The sequence below is a fragment of the Aotus nancymaae genome, unplaced genomic scaffold (genome assembly GCF_030222135.1).
Source record: "Aotus nancymaae isolate 86718 unplaced genomic scaffold, 86718_ANA_hifiasm-v0.15.2.pri h1tg000025l, whole genome shotgun sequence".
Lineage (NCBI taxonomy): Eukaryota > Metazoa > Chordata > Mammalia > Primates > Aotidae > Aotus > Aotus nancymaae.
The window spans coordinates 2,981,093-2,993,247 of record NW_026988438.1 but is presented as its reverse complement, the minus strand read 5'-3'; the positions used below and the strand labels follow the sequence as shown (position 1 = coordinate 2,993,247).

Sequence of the window (12,155 nt, the reverse complement as noted above, 5' to 3'; positions counted from 1 at the left end):
TGATTTCTTCATTTTTTGGTAGAGATGTTAGATTGCTGTGTTGCCCAGGCTGGTCTTGAACTCCCGGATTCAAGTGATCCTTCCACCTCAGCCTCCCAAAGTGTTGGGATTACAGGTGTGAGCCACCACACCTGGCCCACATTTGTCTTAATTAAGACAAGTGGGTTCCAACTACAATTAGCCCAGACTCAGGCTAAACATACACTTCTTATTATTTTTCAAGGTTGCACTCAGCGTTCATGAGAACATAGCACTGAGTAAACTGTGCATGTTACTTTGATCAGGGAAGGCCCTTTGGAAGAGATAAGTGTGTGAGTAAGTCTCAGAAAAAACAATGGCTATGCATCAATGTCAGAAAGTCAAGGGCATTTCTAAACGAATGCTTTTTATCCTGGCAGCTAATCAAGATTCTTTCCCTGTACCCACTAAGAGACCAAATAAGAGAATCTGCCTGTGTTAAAGATAATTGCTGTGCCTACTGCCTACTATGTCTAAGGGATATTGTGAAAATGAGATCATATCCTCATCTACTTCCATTGTATTAATGGACCGTGGCTCTGCCGTTGAAAGAGTGTGAATCTGCATCCCGGTGCCCTCACAGGTCCACCATACTGCTTTGTTCTTACTGTTCTGTTCCCCTCACCCCATTGGGCACAATATGATGATACGAAGGTACTAATCCTGAAAGTGAATCTTTTCTAAGCAACCCTCCAGGTTATCGTTATGGTTCCAGCAGTGTCGGCCCTGTACCTCCCACGCAAGTAACGGCTTTTACTCTCTGCTTCTGTTCTAGCAATATGCTCCCCTGCTGGCTGTGTTCAGCTCCCAAGGCCAGTCAGAGCTGATCCTCCTCCAGAAAGTTCAGGAATACTGCTACGACAACATCCATTTCATGAAAGCCTTTCAGAAGATCGTGGTTCTCTTTTACAAAGGTATTCATCCACGTGCCACTGCTGTGCTTCTGTGTTTTGCTGAGGTCTTTGAAGGGCAGAGCGGGGGATGAGGCAGACTCCAGGTCACTGCGCTCTGTTTAGAGAGGAACAGCAAGATGCTAATTTGTGGAAGCTTTATTGAGGCAACCTTACCACGTAGCGAGAGGAGGCATACACGCCATATATGCGTTGCCTCGGAAACCCGGCTTAGGCCCCTGGGCCCTTCTCATTGGTAGATGAACTGGTGGTTATTGTTTCTTAGGGATAGTGGGGAAAAAATGCAATTATGTAAAATTGAGCCTGTTTTTGAATTGCAAGGATTAGCTCTAATAACAATGATTATCAAAATGCTGTATATATTATGTTCACATGCTTTTAGGTACCATAAAACTGACTTTAAAATGACTGAAATAATTAGCCTTTTTACTTTGTAATTTAGTTACTTGGCCCAGCCATTCTCCTATTTTCCAAGGGAATGGCTATTTTTAGGTTTCCACGTTTACTGTCTTTTCATTGTATTTATAAGGATTAGGTTACCATGACAACTGGCACTAAAAAATGAATGCTAAAGGTTTTAACTGATCTCAATCTGTATACCTACAGCATATAAAAATGTCCTAGGCTATTTTTTAGGCCTAAATTTATGTCGTTTTATGAGGGAGAAAAAGGAACACTTAATAATACATCTTGAACATTATAACATGTTTATTTTATGTTATTCATAAGTATCATGATGTCAGAAAAGTTAAATTAATACCAGCCAAATGTTTATTTTCTTTTTGATGTGTTCCTAAATTTATCTATTTTGAATGATATCTTGGAAATTTGGAAAATAAAGGTTTTACATAAATAAGAGCTCTTTTAAAAATGTTGAATAGCATTTCACAATGAATTTTAATTGACTACATAGATTCTTCAAATGAATGAATCTTGTTCCTAAGCATTTAGGCCATATTTTACTTTTTCAGAACACTAAGGTATTCAGCAGCAATTATAATGGTGGGAGAATATGATGGCCACCATTGCCATTTGAAGTTCAGTAATTGGTGTTTTCTCCAACCAGATCTAAGTTGGATCTTCTTGGATGTAGTCATAAGATAGCAGTGTCTTAAAACTAGGCCTCACCCAATGATACCCAAAGTGATCCATCACAACCAAACCTGCAAGCCGTATTACCAACTTATAGATGGTAACCAGGAGCCAAGAATGAGAAGTGGGGACCCACCCTTCAGTGGCCACAACTGGCTCCATTTGTAAAACTGGTAGAGAGACCTATGGGACAGATTTCACATTTGCTTTGATGGTGGTAGATTTTTTCCACTACAGAAAAGCAAACAATTCATAAATGAGTTACCTGACCATAGTTTGCTTTCTTGTCATTTAAAAGATAACCCAACAAGTGTTTCTCACCAAATTTTTTTTTAACTGAGACATCATTGTTTGAGTCTCATCTTCATGAGCACCCGATCTTATTATTAAAATGCAGTCACAAAAGAATCAACAAACCCCTTGTTATGGGAAATGGCATCTAGGTGGCATATGGACTATTAAAATCCTTCAGATTTTGCATTTTAACCACGAATGCCAACCTCCTTTTCCTTTAGACTTCTTAAAACAGCTACTGACAGGTAGTAAAACTGGCTACTTTGAGTTTTTTCTTATACATCAACCCCAGATGCTAAGGGTCAGTATGACCTGAAATTACAAAATAACTCAAGAAGTGAGTACTAGGAAGTAAAAAGAAGAGGCATGAGCTCTTAGACCACTCATCTGGTAATCAGCATTTAAATAACCCAAAGTTAGTGAGGTCTGTGGCAAGTGTGACCTGGCCCCAGGGAACACAGGAAGGGTGAGTGTCAACATCAATTTTAATTCTGCCTTAGTTATTTTTGGTAATGAAATTGGGAAACTTTTTAAAAAATGGAAACCTAAAATATATCACTGAGCTAACATTTTAAATATCATTTTCTGGGTAATTTTGTAATTTTCCACAAAATGATATATATAGTCTGTTTTCCTAAGTGAAATAATTACATGTTCTCTTGAGAACATGGAATCCCTGAGGAATGACTGTTCCATACCACTATTAAGAGCATTGCTATGTTAACTGTGTTTACCATCTTCTCTCTTTCTTGCCAGATTTTTCCTTTGATCTTATTTTGTGCACCAGGAGACATGTATTTGATTTGTTTCTGTAAAGATTTGGATGCTCTTATTCTGTGTTTTATATGCCTAGAAAGATTTAATAATCAGTGCGTGTTAAAGCTCTCCTTTCCTAATATGCCTAAGAATTACCCAGAGAGCTTGTTATAAAACACAGCTACCCCAGGGATTCTGATTCAGTAGGGCCAGGGTTGGGCCTGAGAATTTGCATTTTAAAAAGTTTCCAAGGTGATGCTGTGACTGTTATACCAGGACGACTGGTGTAAAGTGTATAGAATTCAAGAAGCAACAGATTCTATGAACTTCACTAATATGTTCAAGATTATACTTACCTTTGATTTCATGTACATAAACACATATTACAAATATGAAATAGTGTCTCCTGATTCTTTTATCAAGTTTCTGTGGATTCCTTTAGTTTGTCATAAGAAACATAGTGCTCTAAAACAGGTTTTTAAAATGTAATGGAAACCGTTTCTCCTTTTTATTTTTCATTTTTGTATCTCTCTTACACAGCGTGTGCGCGTGCGCGCGCACACACACACCCCTCCCCTTTCCCAGCATGTCCAGAACTTGAGGATAATAGCCATGTCCTCATTGGCAAACCCAATTACTTAACTGAATATAATTATTGAAAGATTTAGAAATCTTTTATATAAATAACAGTGGAATAAAAGCAAATAAAGTAAATAATAGCAGAGAAAAAGGTAGCAGTTGGTCTACCTTTTTCTTGGTCTACCGCAAAAGGTAGCAGTTTTGCAGGCTCTGTTTCTGTATTAAAATCTAGATTTGCGTATTTCTGAGGCAGTAAGAGAGTAAATCCATTGCTAACTTTCAGGCATGACATTATTGACTTTTTAAAATAATTTTTGCTTCCTTTTTCTCTGAAGACAAGTGCCGTAGACTCAGCATGGTCTAAAATGTGGAAACCTTCCTTGTCAAATACTGTTATTATCTCTATCATGGGTTTTCTTGTTTTCAGAAATTTTTTAGGTTACATTCTATCCTGCATGCAAATTTTTCTAAAAGGAGTTTTTTATTCTAGTTCTAAAAAAAGGTGAATGCCCTTCTAAGCATAAATTCCCAGCATTCTTAGGGTAAATTATTTTTTACTTGTGTCCCTATGTGACACTCCTAATAAAAAATTTCTGAATTTCCAAAGTTTCAAGTGACATAGTTATAGCCTAACTTTCTAAATAACCAACATGATCTAAAATATAGCATTTCTCAAGCCACTTTTACAGTATTTTGTCTTGGATCCTCATGAACATGTTAGAACTCTACAAATTGAGAAATATTTATTTTTTCTCACTAAGATAACAAATTTGTTCACTATACATGTGTTGAATGGATACCATAGGGCAGGTCTTTCATTAAATGCTGGAAATGAGATGAGCAAAATATAGTCCTTGACTTCCGGAATTTCAGGATGTAGAAGAAAACAAAGAATTGCACTCACCATGTCAGTTGCTGAAATAAGGCTCACAAAGAGAGTATCCAAGGAAAACAGAGGAAGGGCACCTAACTTGTTAAAGCTAATTTGGAGGGGGACAAGTGAAGGATCTCAAGAGGTGCATGTATCTTACCAGACATCAGGAAGAAGTTGGCCAGATAGAAGGGAATAACATATATTCTAATCTCTATGTGCCAGCCATCATACAATGTCTTTTTTTCTTACTGTCTTTTACTGTTATTCTATATTCCTAATAGGTGTTTATGGAACAGCCAACCAAAAATGGTTTCTCAGTTTTAATTACTGTTTTCCCTACTTTATCCTTAGTGGGGGAAGAAATTGTCTGGATTCTTTGTCCTTCAAGGGGTTCCTTCCTTTTCAGACCTTTCCTTTCACTAAATAGAAGTTGAATTTCTTCTTAAACTCTTGATGTTCATGCTTTGCCTTGTAAGGTGCTCTGTGTGGATGCTGCAGTAGCGTTTAATTAGTAATTCTTTGGTCCTAGGAGTTTCATCTTTCAGCAAGTAGTTATTACCAAATTCCCCTTCCTATTTTTAACATTAAATATTCTCAATTAATGGTAATTTAAGAATATCAAGGCACAAGATGTGCAATAAACAATGCATTTGCTTGGTCTTACCTATCATTTAGTGTGCTTTTCACAAGCACTGACATTGACATGCGTTTTAGTAGTTGCATGGTCTCGTTCAGCCTCTGTGGGGCAATAAAACACAGGAGTGAGCTCTCAACCTTCACAAGGAAAACTCAGACAAATAGTGTCACTAAGTGCAGATACAGCAGCTTTCCAACCTGTACTTTGTATCATCCTCAATTCATTAAGGCGTGGAGAAAAAAACTATTCTCTTTTCCATGTTTGTCACATTTTAAAATTATATTGTTTGCTTAGAATATTAATAATGATAGTTTAGTAGTACATGAATATAATTTATAAACTCAAAAATATCCATATATAGGGTGTATGTGCTTAAAATTATCCTATAGGCAGGAAGACATGATCAAAACAGTTTGATAATTACTAGTCTAATCACAAACATCTTAAAGATAATTTACAAATTATATAAAAGGGACTTTTAAAATCTCTGTTAATGTTCTTGAAAAGTCTCTCCAAGGCAGTCTTACACAATAACAGATCACTTCCTCAGGACACAACTGCCTGCTCCTCAACTCAATGACAATTAGGCTCTGATGGCTGGTAGAAATTTCTTTCATCTCAGTGGAGAGCTGGAAACAAAGAGCTAAAATAACTGGAAGCTAAGAGTAATTCTGTAGGACTCCTGATTGTCGTTCTTGCCTCCAGTCTCTGTAAGTAAATGTAGACTTCTTGCTTCCTTTGCAAAATGTAGTGTTTTTAATGATAATAATAAACAGGTTTAAAAAAATACTTTCATTTTCATAAACAAATTATGTTCATTTTAGTCAGCTCAGTCTCTTCAATTTGATTCAAGAACATTTTACAAGAGCCAATAATTCTTTAAAAAGAAAAAAAGCCAATATTTGTTATGAAAATGTCAGTGATGTTTTACATGAAAGTAATATTAAATTGTTTCTGTCATTTTCATAAGTTGAAATTATATTTTGGAGTAATTTATTAACATTGTACAGCTTCATCAGTATTTGTAATGAATGGAGCCCTTCTCGGGAACAATAATAAGTCCTTTATACCTGTTTTTTGTCTTGTTTCCCACTACAAATTCCCAAACAACAACCCATTGGAACACTGGAACATTAGAACATTAGAAGAATGTTAGAACAACCCATTAGAACATTGGGAGAATATGTACACTCATTTTTATTTCTCCTTCCTATTCTTAACATTAAATACTCTCAGTTAATGGTATCTTGAGAATATCCAAGCACATTTGTGAAATTTAGAGTTTTGGACAAAAAGTAGTTAATTTTTTCTTTGAAACCTGTAGGAAACCTAGCTAATATATCTGTTTTCTCTTAATGTAGTAGAGGAAACATGAAGTTGTTTTAAAACATGACGTTTGTATAGTAACTTTGGAATTTTGATTGAACATTGCAGCTGATGTGCTGAGCGAAGAAGCGATACTGAAATGGTACAAGGAAGCGCATGTTGCTAAAGGCAAAAGTGTTTTTCTTGACCAGATGAAGAAATTTGTTGAGTGGTTACAAAATGCAGAAGAAGGTATGATTCTGTTTAAAATCGCTAATGGCCTTTAAACACTGTCTCGTTATCCATGAAAATATTTACCTCTTCCACAGATTTTACTTGCTTTCCTGAAACTAAAATTATGGATGTATCTTCTGTATCAAACCTTTTGCTGACATCTTAGCTCTCCTTTCTGAAATCATGGCTATAAAAATTTCTACATGTTAAAAAAAAAGAAAAAGAAATGAAACACTTGAATTATCTACTCTGATGGAGGAAAATAAGGAAGAAACAATCAGTAGATGTAAAAGGAGAAAAATACATTTAGCTTAATCACATATTATGGAACTCTATAGATTTTTATGACACCTTTACCTATTAACTGACAATTTTAAATAATGGAAATACAAGGTAGAAGACTAATAATGGATAAGAGTGAATTCAGGGCCGGGCTCATCCCTGTAATCCCAGCACTTTGGGAGGCCGAGGCGGGTGGATCACGAGGTCAAGAGATCGAGACCGTCCTGGTCAACATGGTGAAACCCCATCTCTACTAATACAAAAAATTAGCTAGGCATGGTGGCGCGTGCCTGTAATCCCAGCTACTCAGGAGGCTGAGGCAGGAGAATTGCCTGAACCCAGGAGGCGGAGGTTGCAGTGAGCCGAGATCACGCCATTGCACTCCAGCCTGGGTAACAAGAGCAAAACTCCGTCTCAAAAAAAAAAAAATTACAAAAAATCAGTGGGGCATGGTGGCACACACCTGTACTCCCAGCTACTCAGGAGGCTGAGGCAGGAGAATCGCTTGAACCCGGGAGGTGGAGGTTGCAGTGAGCTAAGATCGTGCCATTGCACTCCAGCCTGGCAACAGAACAAGAGTCCATCTCAATCAATCAGTCAATAAAAAGAGTGAATTCTATTAAGAATAAAAAGTTTATCTTAGGTAATCCAAAGAAGAAAAATTATATTGTTCAATTATATATATATATTCAAATATATGCAAATTTTATTTATATGTATACATTTAATATATGTAATATATACATTTATATATTTGATATTATATGTTAAATATCTGTATATATATGCATGTTAAATTTTTAGACAGGCAAAATTTACCTGAAAGCAGAAAAGAGCAAGAGTTTGCTGTCTGTTCTCATGTGACTGTTTCACCTTATAAGGGGTGCCTAGGGTAAAAGTATGCTGGGGTAATGGCAGGTTTCTGAGTTGGTGACTGTAGAAACTCACGACCTTAAAAAATTAGAGGAATCAGGGGGAAATACCTAACTTCTTTCTTTCTTCTCTCCTAGAATCTGAATCGGAAGGTGAAGAGAATTAAATGGCTCAAAAAGCACAATACCTGGGTTACCACACACGACTTTTTGATTGGGAATGCTGAACCATTTGGGAAGAGAAACTTGGCTTCTGTTTTTGCAAAGGAAAAAAAATAATAGGATAGGCTTCCCTTGTGCAGAGGGGGAAATGGTTTTGTTTTTGTTTTGTTTTTAAATGGAGCCCTGAGGCATCAGCTATTATACTTGGGACTCTACCTCTCACTCACTATATGCTAACTTAAAGCCATTCAACAAGGAGTCAAGTAGGAATCTGAAATTAAATACTCAACAGACTCCTCTTTTTTTAGCTGTATTTTTCAGGTACTGTGTGGTGATCGCCCCACTGGTGTCTATTACAGGCCACTTTGGTAGTTGTGTATCTGCTCGTGTACGTGATTTGACAAACCAGTTTTTTAAAATAAATGGCTTTTTAAAAATCTGGGCTCATATTGTCAGAGCTTTTCTTTCTTTCTTGTACATGACTTCTTACACAGGTGGTATTTCATTGTTTTTTCTCTTCTCATCCACAATATTGAATGGTTATATTTCTTGTCACCTATTAAAACTATTCTGTTTCTCTCATCTCATGAGTCATGGTGAAGGAGAAATTAACCCCAAAATACATGCACATTGGTCTTATTGATAATACCATGGTTATATTATTAATTAAGCATATAAATATATGTTCCACATTGGTTGTTTTCCTCAGCTCTATTTTCTCCCTACTTAGAGAAGAGCTAATATAGGTTTAAGTCTTTGTTTGTATTTATTTATGACTAAGTTATTTTATTCTTAGGTTAACCGTATTCTTGAAGTTATTCTTCTCTCAATAGTATAATAAGAGTACGAAACATCTGAATATTTGGGAAAACTATATGACAGAAGTCCTTTTTTTTTTTTAACTTTTGAAAAGCTTAATGTACTGCGCTGCTGCTAAGGGTGATGGTAATCTTTAAGAAGGAAACATTTTATTTAAGACTAGAACCAAAAGGATGATATGTTAGTAACCCACGTACTCATTAAGATAAGCAGAAGAAAACCTGTCATTGTTGTATCCTCATCATCCTGTATCTAAAGAGGGTTTTCTAATTTCCTGTTTATCTTCAGGAAAGAAAAATACTACTTAACATTTTCTAGCACAAAGTATTTTTTCCAAACAAAACTTGAGATAGGGAATTTAAATTCAGGCAAACTAAATAACATGTTAATAAAATAATAAAGGAAAAATACAAGTTTTAAAGAATGTGGTTTTTTACATCAAAAAAGCTATGTGTGTATATACCTTTATAAATACATAAAAGAAATAATCTCAATAACATTCTCTAATAATTGTTGTAAATATTATTTCTGTATGTATCGTGGACAATGCCTGAAGAAAAGGAAAGAATAATTTTTCTTTTTATTCTTCATACCTGCTTAGATTTCCTTGGAGTATCTGATACATTCATAATTTTAAAATTAATGTGTTTATTTTGGAAAACATCAAAAAGCTTTAGAAAAAAACAGACGTTACTCAGTATTCAACCACAAAAATGAGAACTTCTAACATTCTTACATTTTTTACAAATACAATTTTGCTTAATTCTTAAAAAATTCAGTCCATTCGATATTACTTTTATATCCTGCTCTTTATTTAATCATATTCTGTATTTTACCGTATCAATAACTATTCTTCAAAAACGTTTTTTAAACATATCATCGTTCTTGGTCTGGAAGGGTTACAATTTATTTAATAATTCCAGAGTTCTGTATAAGGTATCTTTATGCTTTTAAAAATTACCGTTTAAAAAATACCTTTATATAAATTTTTGTTCACCTGTGGTTATTTAGAAAAAACATGGAATTTGGGTCAAAGGATTTGAACATTTTAACAATGTGATCTCACTTTCTGGATTTGCATTTATACATTTAAATACATTTTACTCCCATTTGGGGCATAGGTCAAGGCAATATCATTTCAATAAGAAAAGTTATTTGTTAGTATCTAAAAATAGAATGAATGCTACACTTTGAAACTTCCAGAATTCAGCAGTTTCCAATTTGTAAAATTTTGTTGGGGTAGAGGGAAATAAAAATCTTTATTTTCAAACCAGGAAAGCAACAGCTGAGAAACATACCGTGTCTTGGATAGTCATAGAATCGTTTGTTTTGAGACAATGTGTATCCCATTACTAATTTCTAAAACGCCTTCCCAGCTCATGCTGATTCAGTGTTTCTGACCTCACCTGCTGTGAACTAATGGAAATGATTTCCTGTCTGCTCTCTGTGCTTTTCTTCAAGGTCCCCCCTGGTATGCCCTACGCTGTAATGACCCTTCACTTCTGGAATAGATAGGTCCAAAATGTTTCTTCCATGTAAAACACCTTTTTAAAACTAATCTTGGCATAATTGAAACCTTTACGTCTTGCTTTTGTGTGTGTTTTAACTATTTTATTGACTCACAACATACAGAAAAGTGCATCGAAGTCGTTAACTTGAATGGAAATAGCACACCTGTGTAATCAGCGATCGAATGAAGAAATCGAATTGTTAGCCGCCTCCTGCCTCTCCCAACCTCAGCGTCCGCCCAGGAAGTCACGATCCTGGATTCTTTTTGCCTGTGTTTGAAATGGATGCATTTAATACTGTTTTGTTAACGTCTTCTTTTACTCAACCTTGTTTTACCTTTTTTTGTTGTTCGTGTTTCATTGTTTTCTGGTGTGTGATTAAGTAGACAGTCGACCTACCAACAGTAATGCCCAGCTCTCAGCAGGAACGTGTGAAACATGAGAACATTATTTTTTAATGAGCCTGAATGTTGTACTATGTTCTTGGCAGAGAACGATTTCTAGGTACGTATCTGTTTTTTAGAGATAATATTTGGAGCACATTCTTTTCCTCATTACAAAAAAAAAAAAATCATGTCTTCTCTGGAAGACTAGTCACATCTTTATGGGCAAGATATATATATATTTTTAAATGAAATCATAAGCTACTGTGGCTTCAGTTCTTTGTATTTCTTCCCACATTTGGGTTTTGCTGCTGTGTAAGTGGAGGGGTAGAGACAGGAACTTGGAATTGATTGACAAGCATGGAGACACCATTCTGCCATTTAATTTGCTGTTAAACTAGGTAGCTAGTCATTTAACTCTTGGTATTCACTTTGCTTAGTTGTAAAAAATAAGAGCCTGGACGAGATTCAGCCTTAAACCAATACTGTGAGCCACCCAAAGTAATCTGCAAAACTTTCCATCAGCGTGTCAGTGGGCTGTGACCTAAGAAAAGTAAACTATGATTGGGCTACCTCGCCGATCCTCAAACTTCCGCATGCATCAGGATCACCTAAGGGCTTGTTACAGTTGATGGCACCCCTGCCAGTCTGTATCTGACCCAGTAGGGCTGGGTCTAAGGATTGGCATTTCTAAGAAGTTCCCAGATGACACCACTCTGTCAGAACCATACTTGGAGAACCGTGAGGCCAAATGATTACTAACTCCATTTCTGGGCTGACTTTCCCAAGTCCATTATGTCTTCAGTTAAGGAGACGATTGTATTTTGTTTAACTTTGTATCTTTGATTGCCATACAGCGTAGCACACAGCTTGCCAGGAAGTTGGTGTCCCGTAAAGTTTGAATGTCTAAATAGTGAATATGCGTTAAGAATTCATTTTTAAATAGTTGATGATAAATTCATCTTAAATTGTTCCTATACCTTCTTTAAAAAGTTCAGCATTGGAACCACCACCTGACTGCTACTTCATGAGAATTTGGATTAACGCCCTAAAGAAAAACTCATCATTATTGAATATGTCATTCTCTGAAGCAGCCAATACAATGTGGGCCCATAATTCATTTCTGAAATACTCCTGACACTTTACTGTTTTCAAACGAAGCAAAAAAAACCTTCCTGTGAGGATTGTCTAACCAGGCTCTGTAACAATACCAATTTAGGATTCTTTTTTTAAAGTTTTCAAAATTTTTATAAATGTCGGGAGTACAAGAGCGGATTTCTTAGGTGCATATATTGTATAGTGGTGTATTGTATAGGTCTGGGCTTTAGTATATTCATCACCCAAATAGTGTACGCTGCACCTGGCAGGTAATTTCTCAACCCTCAGTCCCACCCCTGCCTTTCATAGTCTGCAGTATCTATTCTACTGT

The 12,155-nt window shown here is 35.9% G+C and overlaps 1 protein-coding gene across 6 annotated transcripts in view; it reads left to right on the top strand.

The window, feature by feature from the left end:
* BZW2 (basic leucine zipper and W2 domains 2) overlaps positions 1-8,459 on the top strand; it is a 64,208-nt gene extending 55,749 nt beyond the window's left edge. For all 6 annotated transcript variants that reach the window (XM_012450698.3, XM_012450699.3, XM_012450702.3 and 3 more), the window contains 3 exons: positions 794-932; positions 6,596-6,718; positions 7,993-8,459. In XM_012450698.3, the coding sequence (XP_012306121.1) occupies positions 794-932; positions 6,596-6,718; positions 7,993-8,021 (291 nt within the window). In that variant the 3' untranslated portion in view covers positions 8,022-8,459. The remainder of the gene's footprint in view (positions 1-793; positions 933-6,595; positions 6,719-7,992) is intronic.
* Positions 8,460-12,155: the final 3,696 nt, after the last annotated feature.